The sequence below is a fragment of the Petromyzon marinus genome, chromosome 60 (assembly GCF_048934315.1).
Source record: "Petromyzon marinus isolate PM22_M1 ecotype Great Lakes invasive population chromosome 60, UKy_Petmar_22M1.pri1.0, whole genome shotgun sequence".
In the NCBI taxonomy this organism is placed as follows: domain Eukaryota; kingdom Metazoa; phylum Chordata; class Hyperoartia; order Petromyzontiformes; family Petromyzontidae; genus Petromyzon; species Petromyzon marinus.
Genome location: NC_133726.1, coordinates 4052714 through 4076504, shown reverse-complemented (window position 1 = coordinate 4076504; position 23791 = coordinate 4052714). Strand labels below are relative to the sequence as shown.

General features: G+C 51.6%; 1 protein-coding gene across 2 annotated transcripts in view; it reads left to right on the top strand.

Annotated features, from left to right (window-relative positions):
- Positions 1 to 17035, top strand: part of YARS1 (tyrosyl-tRNA synthetase 1) — a 29321-nt gene extending 12286 nt beyond the window's left edge. For both annotated transcript variants that reach the window (XM_032976729.2, XM_032976730.2), the window contains exons 5-14: positions 640 to 769; positions 1246 to 1326; positions 2305 to 2397; positions 8812 to 8947; positions 9753 to 9838; positions 11227 to 11362; positions 13386 to 13480; positions 14577 to 14776; positions 15048 to 15189; positions 15798 to 17035. In XM_032976729.2, coding sequence (XP_032832620.2) covers positions 640 to 769; positions 1246 to 1326; positions 2305 to 2397; positions 8812 to 8947; positions 9753 to 9838; positions 11227 to 11362; positions 13386 to 13480; positions 14577 to 14776; positions 15048 to 15189; positions 15798 to 15908 — 1210 coding nt within the window. In that variant the 3' untranslated portion in view covers positions 15909 to 17035. The remainder of the gene's footprint in view (positions 1 to 639; positions 770 to 1245; positions 1327 to 2304; positions 2398 to 8811; positions 8948 to 9752; positions 9839 to 11226; positions 11363 to 13385; positions 13481 to 14576; positions 14777 to 15047; positions 15190 to 15797) is intronic.
- Positions 17036 to 23791: the final 6756 nt, after the last annotated feature.

Genomic DNA, 23791 nt, shown 5'->3' with positions numbered 1-23791 from the left:
CTCCAATATTCAGGCGTGAGGGTCGGGATAGAACCCCACGACCTACATACCAGGAACCAAGTATCTCACAAAGATAATCCGAGTCTCATTTCACTCATCCAGCATCGCACTCAACAAGTCATTCACTCACCCACTCACTCAACCACTCACTATTGCAAACGAGAGACTCTCAGGGGCTCTTGAGTTCTCACCTAGCAAAAACAAACTTAGAAGTCACTCATCGTCGTACTCAATCATTTACCCACTCACCCACCACCTCACCCAAAATCTCACCCACATCTCACCCTCCATCTCACTCACCCACTCGTCCACTGATCCACCCACTCACCCACTCACTCATTCATCCACCCGCTCACACATTCACTCATTCATCCACCCGCTCGCACATTCACTCATTCATCCACCCGCTCGCACATTCACTCATTCATCCACCTGCTCACACACTCACTCATTCATCCACCCGCTCGCACATTCACTCATTCATCCACCCGCTCGCACATTCACTCATTCTAACCCTTGACTTCGCAGCTTCTCAGCTGGCTAAATAAGTTCACCTTGTCGGAGTTCCTAACAGTCTTGTCGCTTGTTCGTGCGTGCGTGGGTGCGTGCGTGCGTGCGTGCGTGCGTGCGCGCTCACAGGGAGTACACACTGGACGTGTACCGCCTCTCCTCCGTGGTGACGGAGCACGATGCCAAGAAGGCCGGTGCCGAAGTGGTGAAGCAGGTGGAGCACGCACTCCTCAGCGGCCTTCTGTACCCCGGCCTGCAGGTGAGTGGAGCGCTAAGAGAACCGTACTCCCCCCTCCTCCCCATCGCCATCTGATACACAAACCGAGTCTCATCCCGATACAGATAGTCTAATTTGTGAGACGTTAACCACCTCGCCCGGTATGCAGACGGTAGTGGGTTTGATGCCTACCTTGGAGTTTGCGGCGTCTCTTTCTCTCCCTGTGGTCGTGTGGAGTTGTCTCCGCGTCCCCGTGGTTGTCCCCGTCGCGTTGAGAATCAACATCGCCACGCGTTCAGGGTATTTGCCTGCCATACATTTCGACGTGACGAAAAGCCACTTCGTTGAGCCATCGTTTGTGGTCAGGTCGCTCCTGCAAAAAAGATCTACATAGCTCAGTGGGCCTTACCTAGTAAAGTAAAAAAAAATTAGTTTAGTTTAGTTTTAGAAAGCCGATTCTCATCCCGACAGGGGACCAGATGTTTGTTGTGCTGGAGCCATTTGTATTTCCTGCCCAGGCTTTGGATGAAGAGTACCTCAAGGTGGACGCGCAGTTCGGAGGAGTCGACCAGAGGAAGATCTTCACGTTCGCCGAAAAGGTGGACAAGACTCCGCTGGCGTTTTTACTTTTTCTTCCTCTTAGCGATTCGTTCGAATCGGTGATCGAGTGAGTACCGCGTTGTGGGGAAGAGTTTGCGGTATGTCACGAGTTAGACTCCTGGCTGTAGGCGGGGGTTGCTACTGGACACGAGTGAAAAAAGAGCTCTATAGCTCATCAGATTCCTCCACGATAAATAAAGATTCTGACTCAGTCCATCATCATCATCATCATGTTCTCCCCGTGGTCGTGTGGATTTTTTCTCCGAATCCTCCGTTTTTTTTCGCTCCGCGTTTGGAATCGACGTCACGTGTTTAGAGTATTATTTGTCTGCTGTAAATTTCCACGTGACAAGCAGCTTTCTTTGGGCGATCATTTGTGGCCAGATCACTTCTGAAAATGTCTATGAAGCTCAGTGGGCCTTACCTGATACAATAAAGAAAGTCATCCATCTCTCCAGAGTCGATCATATTCGACCATCTTCATGGGGAAGTCATCAACAGCAGTTGTCCTTTGTAGAGAATCGCCCCCACCATAGGAATGTGGAATTTTCACCACCAGCTCAGTGCTGCAAACAGGACATGAGCACCAAGGAGTACAATTGAGCAGCAAATTACATTGAGGCTCTTTTTTTTTAATCGTATTTTTGCGTTTCGAGTTTAACTTGCACCCCGATCGCATTCCCAACTTCATGTGGACGCCATGCTACGTGAAAAGAGGGAGACGTTTCTCACGTTTGTAGCCACAGGGTAGACAACTTAGAGGTTGGGAACAGGAGGGGAAAAGGTGATAGTGATGGGTGTCCAGGGTGGGAGGGCGGTGGAGGGAATATGGTTAGCAATTTCGAGGAGGGGGGTACCGAAATGCTCTCGCTGCTGTCATCAACGCTTCTGATGCCACAATTAACGACGACGACGGCAATGATGATGATGACGACGACGATTAATGGATGACAATTTCTCGTAACTTTTTTTCCCAGTACCTCCCGGCGCTGGGCTACGCGAAACGAACCCATCTCATGAATCCCATGGTTCCAGGACTGACCGGGGGCAAGATGAGCTCCTCCGAAGAGGTAAGCCAGGGGCCCGGCGATTATTCCCATCCGGCACATTCGCGAGCAGAAGAGGCGCGGCACGTTGCAACAGAAATCTTCCTCTTTTTCTTTTTGCATGTACAGGCGGTACCCCCCACCCCCCCCCACCCCCCGCCCCCGCATTGACGACGTGACAACGTCTTCCTGGAAAATCCGCGTTGTCGTTACCGGGACCCTGTTCACCCATAAGCAGGAGAGACATCACTTGCCAGTGTGTTTGTGTGTGTGTGTGTGGTTTCTTTCCCTTTACATCGTACCGTATTTGAAAGGGGATTTTTTTTTTTTTAAAAGAGAGATAACCCTCCGCAAAAAAAAAACACTCGAGAGCAATAAACGCTCCACGCCAAGTCACATCGGTAGACGCGCCGTGAATCAACTGTCTGCGTGTCGTAAATGAATCCAGGGTGGCGTTGTATATTAACGTGGTATAAGTGGGTCGTAGCACATCGCACCGTTGTCGTAAGGCTGTTTGTATCCCCCTCCCCCCCTTCCCCTCCTCGTTTCGTTTGTGTCCCATGCGCTCGCTCATCCGTAAAAGGCGTCTGTTTGTGCACGCACGTTGAGCTTCTTTCGCACCGTACGTAGCCGACCGTGCTAATCGGATTTTCTTTTTTTTGTTTTTACACACATATATTTGCCCCGGCTAAGCGCAACTTGACGGTTGGGCATTGCGTTGAGAGCTAGGCACGAATGTGAATTCAACAAAACGAACGTTGCGTGTCGCATGCTTGGATAGCTGACGTGGAAACATACGTTGTGTGTGTGTGTGTGTAGGTGCTCGCTAGTGGGGAGCGGTGGTGTAGCGGTTAGCGCTACGCTGCGCTATGAACCTGGCGACCCGGGTTCGACTCCCGCTCACGGCCAACACCAGTGACGATTATCTGAACCGGTCCCGGGCCTCCCCTAGGTCGACTCGGCCTCAAATGAGTACCTGCTGCGGTGTGTAGTAAACATCGCCGCTGGGGAGACAAAGGCGGTCGGGCGTGGTGCTGGCCACCCACCCCCTCGTGTACCGTTCCGGCCTTCATAGGTGCTCGCTAACAGCACTTGCCCCTACAGTCAGTTAAGGCTATACGGGGGGGGGGGGGAAATTTGTCTTTTTTTGTGCGTGTGTGTTTGTGGAGCCATGGCGCAGCGATTCGTGCGCCGTAACTAGAAACCCGGCAAACCCGAGTTCGATTCCCGCACGCAGCCAACAACAGTGGCGAATATTTGAACCGGTCCTGGGCCCTCCCCTAGGTCGACTCGGCCCCAAATGAGTGCCTGGTGCGATGCGTAGTAAACATCGCCACTTGGGAAAAGCGCAGGTGGGCGGGCGTGGTGTCGGCCACCCATCCCGCTCGTGTGCCGTGCCGGCACTTCATTAGGTGCTGCTCGCTAACGGCACTTTCCACCAACAGTCTGTTAAGGCTATCCGGGGAATCTTCGCCTTTGCATCCCGTGTTCTTCGGAATGGCAGACGCACTTCATTTCTCTGTGTTAAAGAGCAAAAGTTCTGGACGGCGCATCTTACCATCCAGAGAATGCATGCAGTCTGCTGGAAGAAGCATTGTAATCAGAACCGGCTCCCGTAAGTAAGGTGCTCGCTAACAGCACTTGCCCCAGCAATCTGTTAAGGCTATACGGGGGATATTTGTGTTTGTGACCAGGTTTGTTATAACTTTAAGATCTGCTGCATACGTCACGTGATCCCTCCCCAGGCATCTCTGCCTAGGCCCCTTCCTCCCCCCCCATTCCAGGTGGATGAATGGGTGAGTGGGTGGATTAATGGGTGAGTGGGTGGGCGTGTTAGTGAATGGATGGGTAGATGAATGGGTGAGTGGGTGGATGAATGGGTGAGTGGGTGGACATGTTCGTGAATGGGTGGATAGATGAATGGGTGAGTGAGTGGACGTGTTAGTGAATGGGTGGGTGGATGAATGGGTGAGTGGGTGAATGAATGGGTGAGTGGGTGGACGTGTTAGTGATTGGGTGAATAGATGAATGGGTTAGTGGGTGGATGAATGGGCGAGTGGGTGGACGTGTTAGTGAATGGGTGGGTGGGTGGATGAATGGGTGAGTGGATGAATGGGTGAGTGGGTGAGGCACCATGTGGGTGATGGGTGAGTGAATGAGAGGGTGAGTAAGTGGGCGAGAGAGTGAGTGGGTGAATCAGTGGGTGACGTAGTGAGTGGATGAGATGGTGAGTGGGTGGGTGAGAGTGAGTTGATGAGTGTGTGAGTTAGTAAGTGGGTGAGTGAGTGAGTAAATAATCGTGAGAGTACGGTGTGTACTGTATATGTAGGAGTGTTTGTGTGTCTGCGTACCGTGCCGTTCTGCCAGTGAGACGTCTATAAAATAAAACACAGGCATTGTTCTTGAGAGGTCTATTGAGCCAATGTCCTCTGTGTAACGAGGTTAAGATCCCACTGTGATCGAACATGTTGTTTGCAGATGGTTTGTGGGTGGGGTGGGTGGGTTGTGTGTGGTTGCGTTGTGAGTGGGTTTGGGTGGTTGGGTTGTGGGTGGGTTGTGGGTGGGTGGGTTTTGTGTGGTTGCATTCTGAGTGGGTTTGTGTGGGTGGGTGGGTTGTGTGGTTGCATTGTGAGTGGGTTTGGGTGGTTGGGTTGTGGGTGGGTTGTGGGTAGGTTGTGGATGGTGGGTGGGTTGTGTGTGGTTGCGTTGTGAGTGGGTTTGGGTTGTGAGTGGGTTATGGGTGGGTTGTGGGTGGGTGGGTTGTGGTTGGGTTGTGGGTGGGTTTTGGTGGGTGGGTGAGTTGTGGGTGGGTGGGTGGGTGGATGGGTGGATTGTGAGTAAGTTTGCGTGGGTGGTGGGTTTGGGTGGGTGAGTTGTGGGTGCGGTCGGTGGGTTAGTTGTGGCCGGGTTATGAATGAGTGTGCTGTTGCCGGGTGGTTACTTCAACCAGAAACGTGGCACGAGAGAGATGGAATGCAACCGCTCTGCACTGTGCTTTGCGAGTCCAGGGGGCGTGCGCCAGCGATCGTTACACCGCTCTGGCGGTGAAGTCCGTCCACCCGCGGCACGAGAAGGAATTCTCTGAAACTGCCCCACAGCGACGAGCAGAAAATGCAATTCCATCAAAGTCATTTAAAAACTGATTTGTTGGAATGGGGAGGAACCGGAGGCTTGGTTGCAATGAAGTGAACCACAAATAGATGGTTGAGACGTCTGCATTTAATTTATACAATGCGCGCGCGTGTGTGCGTGTGTGCGTGTGCGTGTGTGTGTGCACGTAGCAGTGCTAGCTAACATTACTTGCCACGAAAAGTATGTGAAGGCTATAAGGGGGATCTTTTGTTTTTTGCATGCAGCTGGTTAGCGTGCTGCACTGCGAAACCAGCGAACCGAGTTAGATTCCTGCTCGCGGCAAACATCGGGACGAAAACATGAACTGGTCCCGTGCCTTCCCTAGGTCAACTCGGCCTCAACAGAGTACCTGCTGCGATGTGTAAACATCGCCGCTGGGGAGACAAAGGCGGTTGTGCGTGGTGCTGGCCACCCCCCCCCCCCCCACCACCTTATGTACCGTGCAGGGCTTCATAGGTGCTCACTTACAGCACTTGCCCCAACAGTCTGTTAAGGCTATACGGGGGATCTTTGTCTTTTTATATCTAGCCACGGAACAATGTAATGCTCGCTCGCTCGCTCGGTGCTTTTAAGAATTCTTGCGGAACAATCCAGGAAGATGAATATTTACATGTGACTGTCTCGTCTGTCCGGTCGGCCTCATTGTGTGCTGTCTAACGTATCTGTCTCACGTGCTAGCATGTCGCGTTCGCAATAATAATTTCATTTTATACAGCGTCATTCATGCCAATGGCGTCCTGCAAGGCTGTACATTGACTATTCATGAGGACCGAATCCTGCGTGTCTCATTTGTACTGTGTCTTGTTTGCACTGTGATTGATGTATAATGCCTCTCCCGTGTACTGTGCAGTCTCATGCGCACCAATAGCAAGCAGTTGCACGTTGTGCGGTGTCATTAACAGCCAGCAGAGAGACGGACCGCTCCGTCTTATTACACGCGGGGTGTAGCAGCGGCGGCGGCGGTGCCTAGCGCACTGTGGCCGTGAAAACCCAGTCCACCTGAGTTGGATTCCCCCCCCCCCCGGCCATGGCCAACGTTGGTGGCAAGTGATGTCGGAGCCGGTCCTAGCCCTAGGCCGCTTCGATTCCCCCAACCGACGCCGTCCGCCACCGTGGAGAGGAACGGCGCGGGGGGGGGCCTTCATCCAGCAGTGGATTGACAGAGAGGGGGGGGGGGGCTGCAAGTTGTAGCTATTGCTTTGTAATAAGTCACGTGATGGGAGGACGCACGCGCAGGTAGAAGACGTGGTTTAAACTAAACTTTTTTTTATTTTACCGGGTGAGTCCCACTGAGCTACTTTGTCTCTTTTTCACAAGCGACCTGGCCACAAAACGATAGCTCACCGAAGTGGCTTATCGCGTGGAAATTTATAGCGGCAGGCAAATACTCTGAATGCACTTTGATTCCGAATACGTGGGGAAGGGAAAACCGGAGGGCCCAGATAAAAATCCGCGCTCCCCACGGGGAGAGAGACACGTAAACTCCAAATATACAGCAGCAGGCATAAGGGTCAGGATGGAACCCACGACCTCCTGTGCACCAGGCGAGGTAGTTAACATCTCCTAGCCACCGTGATGATGATGAGAGAGAGACACGCAAACTCCAAATATACAGCAGCAGGCGTCAGGGTCAGGATGGAACCCACGACCTCCTGTATACCAGGCGAGGTAGTTAACATCTCTCCACCAAGGCGCTCTCTGATGACAAACTTGAGTGGGGCTCGGGCCGGACCCGTCATTAGAAGGGACGATAGCCGATGGTCAAGATTCATGAAGGAGTGACAGCTAAGGAATGGAACGCGTCCGAGGGGACATCTATTGAAGAGATGGAGCAATAGAATAAATAAAAAAATTAACGGAATATTTACCCAGTTCAGGCTTCCACAGATTATTTATAGCGGATCTCACTGCCGCCACTTTCGCGCATTCCTCCATCCGGTCGGTGACCTTGGCGCGGTGACCTCTGACCTCCGCGTGCCCCAATTAATCCTCCAGCCAAAGCGCGCGTCCATCTCCGGGCTTAGACGAGTGGCCGACAGCGTCCTTGGCGTCACGACGAGGACAGCTCGCGCCCTCTCCCGCCCCCCTCCCCTGCCGATTCCTGCTCGTGCCCGCTAAAACCGGTGACGATTGGTGAACGCGCGAGTGAGTGGGTGAGCGGGTGAGCGAGCGAGCGGGTAGGTGAGTGAGTGAGTTAATGAGCGGATGGTTGAGCAAGTGAGTGAGTTATTGAGTGGGTGGGCCAGTAAGTAAGTGAGTTAATGAGTGAATGGTTGAGCAAGTGAGTAGGTGGGTGAGTGTGTTAATGAGTGGATGATTGAGCAAGTAAGTAGGTGGGTGAGTGAGTTAATGAGCGGATGGTTGAGCAAGTGAGTGAGTAGATGACCAAGTGAGTAGCTGGATGAGTGAGTTTATGAGTGAAAGCTTGAGGGAGTGGGTGAGCACGTGAGTGAGTTATTGAGTGGATGATTGAGTGGGTGGGCCGGTAAGTAAGTGAGTTAACGAGTGAATGGTTGAGCAAGTGAGTAGGTGGGTGAGTGTGTTAATGAGTGGATGGTTGAGCAAGTGAGTAGGTGGGTGAGTGAGTTAATTAGTGGATGGTTGAGCAAGTGAGTAGGTGGGTGAGTGTGTTAATGAGTGGATGGTTGAGCAAGTGAGTAGGTGGGTGAGTGTGTTAATGAGTGGATGGTTGAGCAAGTGAGTAGGTGGGTGAGTGTGTTAATGAGTGGATGGTTGAGCAAGTGAGTAGGTGGGTGAGTGTGTTAATGAGTGGATGGTTGAGCAAGTGAGTAGGTGGGTGAGTGTGTTAATGAGTGGATGGTTGAGCAAGTGAGTAGGTGAGTGAGTGAGTTAATGAGTGAGTTAATGAGTGGATGGTTGAGCAAGTGAGTAGGTGGGTGAGTGTGTTAATGAGTGAATGATTGAGCAAGTGAGTAGGTGGGTGAGTGAGTTAATGAGTGGATGGTTGAGCAAGTGAGTAGGTGGGTGAGTGAGTTAATGAGTGAGTTAATGAGTGGATGGTTGAGCAAGTGAGTAGGTGGGTGAGTGAGTTAATGAGTGGATGGTTGAGCAAGTGAGTAGGTGGGTGAGTGTGTTAATGAGTGGATGGTTGAGCAAGTGAGTAGGTGGGTGAGTGTGTTAATGAGTGGATGGTTGAGCAAGTGAGTAGGTGGGTGAGTGTGTTAATGAGTGAATGATTGAGCGAGCGAGCGAGTGAGTGAGTGCGAGTGTACCGTTGTGACCTGCAGTGTGGCGGTTGTTGAAATGCCACGCGGTCCGGCTAACCCGGAGCAACGCACGACGCAGGACTCCAAGATCGACCTGCTGGACTCCGAGGCGGAAGTCAAGAAGAAGCTGAAGAGGGCGTTCTGCGAGCCGGGCAACGTGGAGAACAACGGCCTCCTCGCCTTCGTCAAGCACGTCATCTTCCCGCTCCACGGAGGTACGGCTCGCCGGGTTCGTCACCAGGGCCGCGGCGGCGGTGGTAGCTTCACGTGGCGCCGAGTTGCTGCCGTCTGTGAGCGTTGGGGGTGTAGGTCCCCGAAGTCGACTCGGGAACAAAGGCGGCCGGGGCGTGGTGCTGGCCACCCACCCACCCACCTCGTGTACCGTACCGGCCCTCATAGGCACTGTTCGTGAACAGCGCTTGCCCCCAAAACAGGCTGTTTAAGGCTACACGGGGGGATTCTAGATTTGAAGCTTTCGTGACTGCAAGGATCCATATACTCTTTGGTTCTGTTCGGTAAAGTCACCACGTAGTAGGTAAAAAATAAAACGACAAAAATCACGACGTTTCGGCCACAACACAAGCGGCCTTCATCAGGTGAAGGGTCCAGACTGTCTCTAGAGGACAGCGCTGTAGACAGCCCGGTCCCTTCACCTGATGAAGGCCGCTTGTGTTGTGGCCGAAACGTCGTGATTTTTGTCGTTTTATTTTTTACCTACTACGTGACTTTACCGAATAGAACCAACGGGTATACACGGGGGGATCTTTGTCCTTTGATGTCGGTGGTGGTGGCGGCGCAGGTCAGCTCGTCCTCAAATAAGCACCCGCTGCAAGGCGTAGTAAACGTCGCCGCTGGGGGAGAGACGCAGGCGGGGGAGACGCACTGGACGTCTGTGAAAAGAGCTTCATCGCTCGTGGGGATTCCTCCGGCACGAATAAATGTGCTCATTCCGGGCCCCGTTTGAACGTCGGCGGCTGTGGCTCCAGGTGAACGACGTCGCGTACATTGCCGTCGTTGCAGAGTTCATCATCGCGAGGGACGAAAAGTATGGCGGGACGAAGACTTACCAGGTCTTCGCGGACCTGGAACAGGACTTCAAGGACGAGGTGAGAGAGCGAGAGTTAAAGCCGGCGACGGGAGCCTCCGTTTAGTCTTGCCACGGGATTGGGCTGCGCGGGAAAACGTGCAGCACGGGAACACGCAGAGCCACTGCGGCGAAACGACTTGCATGGCGGGATTGCCTCGGAGGCTTACACAGAGGCCTCTGGGCCAGCGTTTGTTACTTTGCCGACCCCGCGCATGCTGGACATCTGTGAAGAAGAGCTTTGGCAGCTCGTCGGATTCCTGCAGCCTTAATCAAGATTCTGATACACACCCATAGACATACATAGAGACCCAGCGACTTCCGAAACAGCTCGCTTGCATCGAGACGCACAGACTGAGACGGTCACCTTCACTTATTTTATTGACGCCAGAGTAATGATGGTGATGATGGTGGTGATGGTGATGATGATGATAATATGACGGTAGTGTTGACGATGATGATGACGGGCTTATTCGACCACGCAAACCAGCATTTGAACTCGTGACCTTCCCCGTTGCAGATCACACGCACGCCCTAACCAAACCTCTGCTACTTCGTGCCACACTTTCTCATTTGGCGAGAGAGAAAAAACGCGCGAGGACGCACACAAACACAAACAAACACATACACATGCACACACACACACGCGTGCACACACACACACACGCACGCACACACGCGCACACACGCACACACACACGTGCACACACACGCGCGCACACACACACACGCACACACACACGCACACACGCGCACACACACACACACGTAATAGAATACATTATTCATCCTTAACATTTTCCCATAAATAGCGACGCTTGCTCGCAAGGCACGCACGCACGCACCAGCGGGCGCGGGGGGTAGTAATTCACTCGCGCGGGAAAACGTAACGCAGTGTGTAACTCATTCCGGATAGAGCTGTTCCCTCTTGCCCTCCCGAGCGTTAAATGATTTTCTGGAAAACGAATTCAAATGTGCGCGACTCTCCCAGCAGTAGCGGTCGCGGCGTCGCTAGAGGCGCAGCCCCTGCAACTGCTCGCACCGTGCCGCTGCTGCCAGAAGGGCCTCCTCGGCCAGAGCAGAGCCGGAGAGAGAGAGAGAGAGAGCGCGTGCACTCCGAGAGGGTTTGTACGTACGCACGTTGAACTTCTTCCGCACCGTGCCAACCGGAGGCGCTGGGGAAGGATGACAAATGAAACGCAAAAATGGGCGGTAGGGAATTGCCGACGACAGAGCAGGAGCCGTGAATTTTCGCGACGTCGCCGCCAGATTTTTCCGGATACCGGGAGCCCCGTTGGGCTCGCGGTTCGGCGTGGGCTGCGGCGGATGCCTTGACGACACCCCGAGTCGAGCGTTGGGCCGACCGTGTCACTACCCCCCCCCCCACCTCCTCCTCCTCCTCCTCCGCAGCACATCCACCCAGCAGACCTGAAGCAGTCGGTGGAGAAGTCGCTCAATGTCCTGCTCGACCCCATCCGGACCGAGTTTCAGAGTCCGGAACTCCGGAAGCTGATGAGCGACGCCTACCCCTCAGCCACCAAGCAGAGTGAGCGCCTTCCACCACGTGACCGTCACCCCTCCCTCCCTCCCTCCCTCCTCCACTCCCTCCTCCACTCCCCCCTCCCTCCACTCCTCCACTCCCCCCTCCCTCCCTCCCTCCACTCCCTCCCTCCCTCCTCCACTCCCTCCCTCCCTCCCTCCTCCACTCCCTCCCTCCTCCACTCCCCCCTCCCTCCTCCACTCCCCCCTCCCCTTCCCCCTCCCTCCCTCCACTCCCCCCTCCCCCCTCCCTCCACTCCCCCCTCCCCTCCCTCCCCTCCCCCCTCCCTCCACTCCCCCCTCCCCTCCCTCCCCTCCCTCCTCCCCTCCCCCCTCCCTCCACTCCCCCCTCCCTCCCCTCCCCCCTCCCTCCACTCCCCCCTCCCCTCCCCTCCCCTCCCTCCCTCCTTCCCTCCCTCCTCCCTCTCCCCCTTCCCTGCACTCCCCCCTCCCTCCACTCCCCCCTCCCTCCACTCCCCCCTCCCTCCACTCCCCCCTCCCCTCCCCCCTCCCTCCACTCCCCCCTCCACCCCACACCCCCCTCCTCATCCCCTCCCTCCACTCCCCCCTCCTCTCCCCCCTCCCTCCACTCCCCCCTCCCTCCACTCCCCCCTCCCCTCCACCCCACACTCCCCTCCTCATCCCCTCCCTCCACTCCCCCCTCCTCTCCCCCCTCCCTCCACTCCCCCCTCCCTCCACTCCCCTCCTCCCCCTCCACCCCACACCCCCCTCCCCATCCCCTCCCTCCTCCCCTGCTGCGTCTCTCACCGTCTCACTGTCACGCCGAGTCTCTAGAACTCGTTACCAGGTGGGTCCTGCCAAGTTGCCTCGTGGTGGTGGGGGGGGGGGGGGTGAGGGCGGGGGGCGCCGTGGCGATCTTGTTGCGAGATGCGATCCCGATTCAGTAGAATTATCGCAGTGCTGATGTGCCTCTGTAAACGAAACTCTTTTCTATTGTACCAGGCAAGGCCCCCCACTTTGTGTGTGTTCTCTGGCTCCTGTTCACGAGTGACCCGGGGCCGCAGACGAAGTGGCTTGGCGTCGCCGTGGACATTTTTACGGCATGCCCGATTCTCGAGACGTACGCCAATTCTAAATGTGGAGGGAAAAATGCGGACGCTGCCCGGAGAAAAATCCACTCCTCCACCTGGAGAGAGAGAGAGAGATAGAGAGAGATAAACATTTATACGGGCGTTAGGGTCGGGATTGAACCCACGACCGCCTGTATTTGAAATAGGGCGCCACATTTCACCATGGAATCCTTGCCGACCATTGTGAGACTCCACTGGGGCGAACAATCACAACGGGACAAGCTCCACACACGCGCAACGGCACCTGGCTCGGGAATCAAACCTCACAGGGCCCTTCTAAACTAAAACTCTAAAGTAAACAATTGTATTATTGTATTATTATTATTTCCCGGGTGAAGCCCACTGCGCGATCAGCTCTTGTTCAGAAGCGACCTGGCCACACGTGATCATAGCTCATCATCGACGGTGGCTGATATCGTCATCATAATCGTCGCACGTGGGGATTTATAGAAACAGCCAAATCATCTGAACACGAGTTGATTCTCAATGTGGACCCCAAAACGGTTGCGGTCACCACTGCTGTGCCGCCACCACCCCCACCACCACTGAGCTACCTCAACCACACCACCACCACTGAGCTACCTCAACCACACCACCACCACTGAGCTACCTCAACCACACCACCACCACTGAGCTACCTCAACCACACCACCACCACTGAGCTACCGCCACCACACCACCACCACCGCACTACCACAACAACACCACCATCACTGCACTACCGCCACCACACCACCACCACCACTGCACTACCGCCACCACACCACCACCACCACTGCACTACCGCCACCACAGCACCACCATCGCACTACCGCCACCACACCACCACCACTGCGCTACCACAACCACACCACCACCGCGCTACCGCCACCACAGCACCACCACTGCACTACCGCCACCACCGCCCTGCCGCTAACGCTAGATGCGCCGTTACCGCAGAAGGGAAGGCGGCGGCGGCGGCGGTGGCGGCTGACGATGAGATCTCTCCACGGCGCCTCGACATCCGCGTCGGGAGAATCATCTCGGCAGAGAAGGTGAGAGGATCCCGACCGGGTCTCACGATCCCTCGCTCAGGAGGGGTCCTGCCAGCTCCTCGCAGTTAGGGGGGGCGGGCGGTGGTGGTAGGGGGTGGTGGTGGTGTAGGGGGTGGTGGTGGTAGGGGGTGGTGGTGGTAGGGGGGGTGGTGGTGGTGGTAGGGGGTGGTGGTGGTGGTGTTGGGGGGGCGGTGGCGGTGCGGAGCACAATGATTGCCGCGTACAACTCTTGATCAGCATCGGGGTGAGAACTCGGTGAGACCCAGCGGTAGGGGGTCTCATTTGCGCGAGAGTGAGCGTGGGGGTATCGGTCTGCCGCCGCTCGGATCGGGGGGCGGGGGCGGAGGGCGGTGACGGACCGTTGCTGCAGTCTGTACCATCGCGGTTGAGGCATTTGTTTGCGGCGACGCTGGGGCCTGGCGGGGTCTTCAACGCCCGCCGTTTCTGTTCCTGCGAACGGCAAGCAATGTTATGAGTTGGCGGAGGGAGGGAAGGGGAAGGGGGGGAATGGAAGGGGAGGGAGGGAGGTGTGAGCTGGGGGGGGGGGGGGGGACAGGACACGCGTATGTCCGTCCACGCATCGGAATGTCCGTCCAAGTCTCTGCCCGTGTGTCTGTGTGTATGTCCTTAAACGCCCTTCCAACGCGGTCCGTCTCTCCGGTCGTGCGTCTGTCCGTGCGTCGGAACGTCCATCCAATCGTCCGTCCGTGTGTCTTGTCTCAATGCCCTTCTGTGCACGCGTGTGTCCGTGGTGCAGCTGTAGCGTAGCGCTGAGCGCTACGCTGCAGCTACGAACCCCCGGCCACCAACACCGCTCGCGCCGACGATTATCTCAACCCTTGTCCCGGGCCCCCCTCCCCTAGGTCGACTCGGCCTCGAATGAGCACCCTGGTGCGACGTGTAACAACAAAAAAACACAAAGTCATGCGGGGGAGACAAAGGCGGCCGGGCGTGGTGCTTGCCACGCCACCCCCGAGCGTGCGCCGTGCCGGCCTTCATCGGTGCTGCTCGCTCAACAGCGCTTGCGCCCGACAGCCCGGTTGAGGCGACACGGGTTCATCTTTTTGTTGTTTTTGCCCGTTTCTTCTGTGAGCAGCACCCGGATTCGGAGGAGCTGTTTGTGGAGCGCGTGTCCCTGGGCGAGGGTGAGGAGCGCGTGGTCGTGAGCGGCCTGGCCAGGGCCGTGCCACTTGCTTCGCTGCCCGGACGCCTCGTCGTGCTGCTGTGCAACACGAAGGTGGCGCGCATGCGCGGCGTTGAGTCCCGTGCCATGCTGCTCTGCGCATCGTCGTCACCGTACGTGCAGCGCACAGACAACACGTGGGCACCACGGCGGGGGGGCGGGAGAGGGGGAGAGGGCGAAACCTGGACTATCATAATGCTCGTGAGCGGCAGGGCCGTGCCACGTTCACTACGCGGTGTGCGCGCGAGTCACACCGGCATAGGTCACGGCAATATCCGGTCTTAGGAACTGCAACGCCGGCGTGTTTAAGTACGTACTTGCGTGCACGCGCGTGCATTTGGGCGTGCGTGTGTGCGTGCGTGTGTGCGTGCGTGCGTGTCGTAGGGAGGGGGGGACGCCCAAGTTGGAGCTCCTGGATCCCCCCGAGGGCTCGGCTCCAGGAGACCTTGTCCACGTTGCCGGGTACGAGGCTGTGTCCCCCGACGCGGAGCTCAAGCCCAAGAAGAAAATCTTCGAGAAAATCCAGGTGTCGCAATCGCCTTCTCTCTCTCTCTCTCTGTCACCCTCTCCTCCTCCTCCCAATACCCCTTCATCCACCGGGCACATCCGAGCCAAGCCAGCGCTGGCACGGTACGGGTGGTATTTCCCACTGCCTCTTTGCCGAACCGAACCAGAACCAAGCCGTGCTGCGCTGCTTGCCTCGAAAAAAAAACATTTTAATCTGGCTTGGGGCCAAGCAGGGCCAGGGGTGCCACGGTGGCCAGATGTTAACTACCTCGCCTGGGATGCAGGAGGTCGTGGGTTCGATCCCAACCGTGACGCCTGCTGCTGTACTTTTGTAATTACCACGTCACCGTGGTCACGTGGATTTTTGCCTCGGTCTTCCGTTTTTTTTCCCCCTCTGCATTTAGAAACATGCAATTAGATTGTTCGGCTCCAATGAATTTCCACGCGATGATAAGCCACTTCGTTTGACTGTAATTTGTGATGGCCAGGTGACTTCTTAAACAGGGCCCAATAGCTCGGGGTGGGCCCTTACCCGATTAAAAAAAAATAAAAAGTTTAAAGTTTTAGTCGATGAAGCTATCATCTTCTTTTTTCCACCGCCCCGGCTCCCCCGCGCGTCCATCCAAGGTCGACTTGCGAACATCGGAGGGACGCATCGCTCAGTGGAAGGGCCACGACCTCGCCACAAAGCTGGGCCCCGTGACCTGCGCGACGCTCGCCAACGCCCTCATCGGCTGAGAGCGGAGCCGCACACACGGTCTGCGGTTGGGGCGGTGATGGGGGGGATACACCGGTGGTTCGCATAGAAGGGAGGGAGTGGTTGCCCCCAACACATGGTGGGTTGATTGGTCAGTTGAAATAAATAAACACGTACATAGTGCAAGTCTACACCACAAAGTAACCTGCTGCTGACTTCATTGCCACAGAGTGGCAAGTGATTTTATCGACCGCGGAGAGAGGATGATTGTGGGCCGGGTCGACCTCCACCCGCACATTCTGTTGGCTCATGGCTTCTAAGTGGGGTAAATAAAACACACTTAAAAAAAATGTATGTTTACTCATGAACGTTGAATTATCCCAAAAAGCAATATGTGTACACACGGCCTATGTCAAAATTAAAACGTTCCGTCAGGCACAAAGCCAGTCTCGTGCAGTTTCCAACAATCACATGGGCTCCATCGGCCAATGGGATGCGTCGTAGCTGAACGGCCATTTAATATTATTGGATCTTGTGCCAATGGCCCAAAAATGTCTTATTGACGGTACCACCCAGGGTGGCAAAGGCTAACAGTTATTCTCAGAGAGGATTTTGTCCCTAGACCTTAGATATGTATGATAGCAAGGCCACAGTGGTAGTTGTGAGAGAGAAAAACGTTACCGTTGTGCAATGTTTTATAGAGTGTATGTATTTAGAAGGGGGGGAAATTATCTGATATGAAACATCTATGGAATATTAAGATGATTTGCATCTATAAAACAGAGTGTAACGTGAAGCTTTCTGTCCATGGTGGGCATTTTGTAGTTATTTCCACCCCAGATGGTACCGATCAAATCTAAATTTAACCATGGATTATCTTATGCATTGGTGAATTTAACCGGACAGTGAGATGCCACTTGTTCATGAACTGAAATTTATATTTCGGAGCATAATGAGAAAACGTGCGGTTGTAACGCTGAAGTTAGTGGAATAATATCAAATAAATATGAATTGCATACCCTTTTAAATCGCTATCTGGATTTAGTTTGCACTTAACTCCGTGAAGCTGTTTATATATATATAAAAAAGTACGTTTTGCAACATCATTTGTAACGGAGAGGTGGCCGATGAATTGGAGCGCGTAGATTAAAAACTCACTTCTTTAGAACTGCTTTTTGTGTTTAGTTGTCCTTTGCCCCACACTTGCAATTAGCACGATTGGCTACGTACGGTGTGAGAGAGTTCAACTTACATAGATACATAGAGACCCACAGACTCACACAGAGACCCATTGGCTTGCACAGAGACACACAGACTCGTAGAGACCCACAGACTCGTAGAGACCCACAGACTCGTAGAGACCTACATACTCACATAGATTGAAAACTAGACTCAAAACACGTTTATTTGGAACGGCTGTTTGTCTTTAGTTTGTCCGTTCCCCGCACCTCCGATTAGTACGGCTGGCTACGTACGGTGCGAGAGAAGTTCAACCTGCGTACATATTCATAATAAACATGTTTGGGTTAGATCGCGTTATTATTTATAAATGTGTCGTAACCCTCCACCACCCGACACGGCCAAACAGTAAAAAAATGTGTCACAAAAGACAAATAGTTCACTACTTTAGCCCACCGGTGTGTTGAAGAGTGATTCAACATCATTTACAATTTTTTGAGTACGACGTTTCGCTGGTAATTACATCCAGCATCATCGGGCAATTTGCCAGAATAATAAAGCCCTCCACTTGCTCCCAGTCTTAAATAGAGCAACAGCAGGGTGACTAGATACGAGGTTGCCAAAATAATTGAGAAGAGCAAAGTACCAAAAGTAAATATTACCTCGAACGAAGCAAAAGCCTTAAGAGTGCTCCGATTGAATAGAGATATCCAAATCCTGGTAGCTGATAAAGGCCGCACTACTGTAGTGATGTCACGAGCCGATTATGATAATAAAATGAAAGATTTACTGGAGGAAAGTACCTACATTATAATTAAACGAGATACAACTAATACTTTAGAACTAAGACTACTGCAACCATTGCAAATTCATTCATCCTTAAGCAATACCAATTTAAGCCAAGGACCTCAAAACCACCTAGACTCTATGGGCTACCAAAGATTTATAAAATCGGTGTCCCATTACGACCCATAGTACAATTGGCTCTGCCACATAAATTAGCAAAACATATGACTAAACATACAGCCCTACATCGGTAGGATATCTTCATTCATAAGAAATTCAGAACATCTTGTGAACGTGTTTAAAGATATTAAACTTAACCCTAATGATATTCTGGTGAGTTTTGATGTGATTTATTTATTCACTAAGGTTCAATTACTTGATACACTAGTAAAGAATACAGGTTTACCAAAAGATATCCCGAAACTAGCTGACCATTGTTTAAATAACACTTCTTATGGAGAGGGGATTTCTTTAAACAAAAGGAAGGAGCAGCAATGGGCTCTCCTTTATCACCTGCTATAGCAAATCTGTACATGGAAAACTTTGAAACAAGAGCACTTGCCTCGAGTACATTAAAACCATATTTTTAGTTTAGATATGTTGATGACACTTTGCTTGTCTGGCCACATGGTAAAGATACACTTAATGATTTTCTAAATCATCTCAATGCACAAAACCCGGCCATCCATTTCACCATGGAAATAGAGGTGAATAACACACTACCGTTCCTGGATATGTTTCTTTTACATGGTCTAAATTGCAAAATAACACAGCGTTCACAGAAAGCAAACGCACACTGATTCCTATCTGAATGCAGATTCACATCATCACCCAGCTCAGAAATCCTCTCTTATCAAGACGCTCATACATCGGGCTAAAACAGTGTCAGATGGTGAGAGTCTAGTGAGAGAGATCAAACACGTTAAAGAAGCACTACGACAGAATGGCTACAATGATGCTAAAATTAATAGAGCACTGAATGCCAAATCACGAACGCAAAGCAACACTGCTGAAAGCGATCAGATTGTTAAAACAATTAAAATACCATTTATCTCAGGAGTAACTGACAAATTAGCCCGTGTTTTGCAAAAGCAAAACATTTAAAAGTAAGATTTGGTACAGTAGACAATTAAAAAACTAGTATCTTGCACTAAAGACGAATTACCTAAATTACTAACAGAAGGTGTATATCGGATTAATTGTTTATGTGGCAGATGCTATATTGGTCAGACGGGACGTAACATCAGCGCAAGACTAAGAGAACGCAAAATAAATATTAAATTATCTCAAACACAACTGTCGGCAGTGGCAGAACATGCTTGTCAACAAGGACACTCAATTGATTTTGATAACCTTGAAGTGTTGTGTAATTATTACTGGCCAAGACTAATTTGAGAATCCATTGACATACAAATAACTTTAATCGCTCTGACAGCTGCAGGCTTTGTGCGGCCTGGAAGCGTATTATTAAATAAAATATATATTACAATTCCTTATAGGGGAAACATACTCATTAATAACAATTGAATGATTACCAATCTATTATATAATTACAATACCCTCACCCTCTCTGCCTCAAATCACTGCACCAGAATGGGTTAAATGATGACGTCACCCTGCTGCTGATCTATTTAAGACCGGGAGCAAGTGGAGAGGGCCTCAGCTTTCTGGCAAATTGCCCGATGACGCTGGATGTAATTACCAGCGAAACGTCGTACTCCAAAATTGTAAACGATGTTGAATCACTCTTCAACACACCGGTGGGCGAAAGTACTGAACTATTTGTCTTTTGTAAACGTGAGACACTTTTTTACTGTTTGGCCGTGTCGTGTGGTGGAGGGTTACGACACATTTATAAATAATAACGCGATCTAACCCAAAAACGTTTATTATGAATAATGTTGGTCGCGAAAAGCCTGCCTACGTGTTAAACTTGCGTACATACGTAGTGGGAACACGTCCACCCAGGGCGGTTCACGGAGGAGGTGCGGGTCCCGTGGTAAACCCCACCCTGTGGACCGCCCCGACACCTTCGAACTAAACTGGAAAGTATTCCATCTGACACCGTGACGTCGAAACGCCGGATGCCCCCCAAAGCACGGGACCCGGGGCTAGTCGCCCCAATTCGCCGTACCCTAGGGACGGCTGAATAAGGCGCATTGCCAGAAACGTCGCCTATTTTATATCGCTTATTTTTCCTGCTAAGGCCACAGTAATTGAATTCCAGCTTCGTGTAAATAACCTTTTTTTTTTTACCACCGTTGGTAGTAGTGTGGGCAAACCCTCAAGAGGAGGAGGGGGGCTGGGGGTTGGGGCTATAATCTTCCACCGCCTTGCCACGCTGCGCGTCTCCCAGGCCCTGTGATGGGATGGTGTAACAGATGTCGGGGGTTTGTAAAATGGTGTTGTGAGAATGCGTTAAGGGGGCGAGTTGGGTCTTGGGTGCTCCAACACGGCCGGTGCTCCTAAAATAGCCTCGTGGCTGAGTGGAGGGTGGACTGGGTGGATGGCGAATCGTCGAGGGGTATTTTGAGTGACGAGCGAAGGTGGCCTTTGGCATTCCTCCTGCAGATGAAATGCGACGTTGCCCGCACGTACAATGTGCGCACACAAACACAAAGATCCCCCGTATAGCCTTGGCAGACTGCTGGGGCAAGTGCTGTTAGCGAGCGGCACCTATGAAGGCCGGCACGGGACACGAGCGGATTGGGTCGCCAGCATCATTCAAATATGCTCAAAAGGACCCCCCCCAAAATATATTGCTATACAATAGATTTATGTTTATATGATTGTGATTATGGTTGTACTTTATTAATTCCTAATCTCTGCCATTACATACAATGAAAACAAGAAAAGGTAAAAAAGAAAAAAAACAGGGCAATGTGATACAATAACACTCTTAGACATTGTTACAAATAAATAAAAAGTCCATCCAATGTGTTAGTGATTTTTTTAATATTTTAGGCAGGAAATTAGTTTTCAAATTTAGATTTTTTTTCTGGGTTGGGACCCCCAGACACCCTGGAAGATTTGGTCCCCCCCAATGTTGACTCCATGGCTACGGCCTTGGTTCACACCCTGCACCAGGTACTCCTTTTGAGGCCGAGTCGACCTAGGGAAGGTCCAGGAATGTTTCGGATAAATTGTCGCTCGTGTTGGACGTAAGCGGGAAATCGAACTCGGCTGTCGGCGCACAATCACGTGCTCCCAACTGTTCTCGCACGGCCCATGAGATTCGTAATTGATTGTGTGTTCATATTCTTAGTTTTTTCGGTAAAGTCACGTTGAAGAGAAACAACAAAATAATAAAATATATATAAAACAATAAAAAATTCTCACGACGTTTCGACCATAACTCAAACGGTCGTCTTCAGGTGTGTTGGTTCGCATAAATTTATTTTTAAACGGCGCATTTATTTATTTATAAAAAAAAACGTTGGCGTCACGCGCAGCGATTTGGCAGTTTGCCCAGGACTAGTCCATCTATATTTTGAAAAGAGGAGGGGGGAGACGAAATTTTTTATAATGTATGCTGTCTGAAAGCCAATGTAAGCGTGAACAATCAATTAAGAACTGAAATGGTTTATCAAATCTTTCCAATGATTGCTAAGATAGAATCCATCTTCTCGGTTGAAATTGTCTCTGTGCTTGTATATGTGGATAGCCTCATGAACGAATCTCTCATGGAAGCCAGATGGCTTACAAAGAACCTCTGTCTTGGAAAAGTCAATGGCATGTGAGCCTACTGAATTAGAACAATGATCTGCTACGGCCGAGGTGTTGGTCCTACCGTGTTTAAGGTCTGCTTTGTGTTCACGAATGCGGTCCGAGACATGGCGTTTGGTTTCTCCAATGTAACTACTACCGCAGAGGCAACTTAGTTTGTAGACACCAGGGTATTGTATGTCCGGAATCACATCTTTTTACAGACGGAACCAGATCACGGATTTTCTGTAATGTGTTGAAACGGACCTGGATCTTGTGTTTATTCAAGATTTTGGAGATCTTTTTTGTGATCCCAGCAATGTAGGGTAAAGTGATGGTTTTGATTGTGTGTTGTAAAGCCACCCGACGACACAGCCAGTTGACACAGTTGTCACGTGGCGATATTAAACTTAACTGTTAGCAACTTTTAATTTTACCGGGTTAAGGCCTGCTGAGCAATATAGCAGTTTTAACAGAAGCAACCGATTCACATTCTTATTCTTGGTTCTTGCGGTAAAGTCACGTAGAAGGGAAACAATAAAATAATAAAAATATGAAACAATACAATTATCTTCTACGTGACTTTACCGAAAGAGCCAAGAATATGAATCCCTGCAGTCACGAAAGCTTTAAATCAAAATTTCCATTCTTTTCTATTTCGGATTTATGATTGCTCAACGAAGTGACTTATCACGTGAAAATGTATAGCAGACAAATTACTATTCTTGGTTCTTTCGGTAAAGTCACGTAGAAGGGAAACAAAATGATAAAAATATAAAACAATAAAATTCTCACGACGTTTCGACTGCAACACAAGCAATCATCATCAGGTGTGAAAACCACAGCAAGAAAATTTGAAAAAAGTGGTGGGTTTTTTTAACGTTAGCGCCACTTTTTCAATTTTTCTTGCTGTGGTTTTCACACCTGATGATGATTGCTTGTGTTGCAGTCGAAACGTCGTGAGAATTGTATTGTTTTATATTTTTATAATTTTATTGTTTCCCTTCTATGTGACTTTACCGAAAGAACCAAGAATATGAATCCCTGCAGTCACGAAAGCTTTAAATCAAGACAAATTACCGTAAACATACGTTGATTCTAACTACTAAACCTTGGCCGCGCTGATCGCTCCTTCGACTTACCGGCGAGGAGCTGAAACGACAGTAAACTGGCACGTTGGCGCACGTGGTGAGCAATTTGGTGCACGTGGTGAGCAATTTGGCGCACGTGGTGAGCAATTTGCGCACGTGATGAGCAATTTGGCGCACGTGGTGAGCAATTTGGCGCATGTGGTGAGCAATTTGGCGTACGTGGTGAGCAATTTGGCGCACGTGGTGAGCAATTTGGCGCACGTGGTGAGCAATTTGGCACGTGGTGAGCAATTTGGCGCACGTGGTGAGCAATTTGGCGCACGTGGTGAGCAATTTGGCGCACGTGGTGAGCAATTTGGCGCACGTGGTGACCAATTTGGCGCACGTGGTGAGCAATTTGGCGCACGTGGTGAGCAATTTGGCGCACGTGGTGAGCAATTTGGCGCACGTGGTGAGCAATTGTTACGTTTGGCTACGTCGGGTGTTAGAGGGTTTTTATACGACAAGAATTGTCACCAAAAAAAATCAATCGGACATGACAAATATTGTTTTACCATTGATAACGTTTGCGTGAAAATTCAGTGATTATTATTCAAGATTATTATAAGATACATTTTCGTGCAATGACTAATGAAAGTTATGATTTTAAACGAGGAAAAAAAAATTACAAGATCCAAAATCGAGCCTTAACATGTTAAAACTAAAAACTCTTACCTAATACATGCTTGACCCCCATACGCACGCTCACACTTTACGTGTTTATATTACACGCACAAAAACGTACACAAAGGGGTGGGTGGCCGGTACCACGCCCGGCCGCCTTTGTCTCCCCAACGCCGATGATGTTTACACACCAGGTACTCATTTAAGGCTGAGTCGACCAAGGGGAAGCCCAGGACCGGTTCAACGTCACTGTTATTGGTCGTGAGCGGGGACTCGAACTCGAGTCTCTGCGGGGTTCAGTGGCGCGCGGGTGCGCTAACCACCGTGCCACCGTTCCCCACCAAAGACAAAGATCCCCCGTGTAGCCTTAACAGACTGTTGGGGCAAGTGCTGTTAGCGAGCGGCACCTATGAAGGCCGGTGCTGCACCACGAGGTGGTGGGTGGCCACCACCGCGCCCGGCCGCCTTTGTCTCCTTCGTAGCGACGTTAACACACCGCA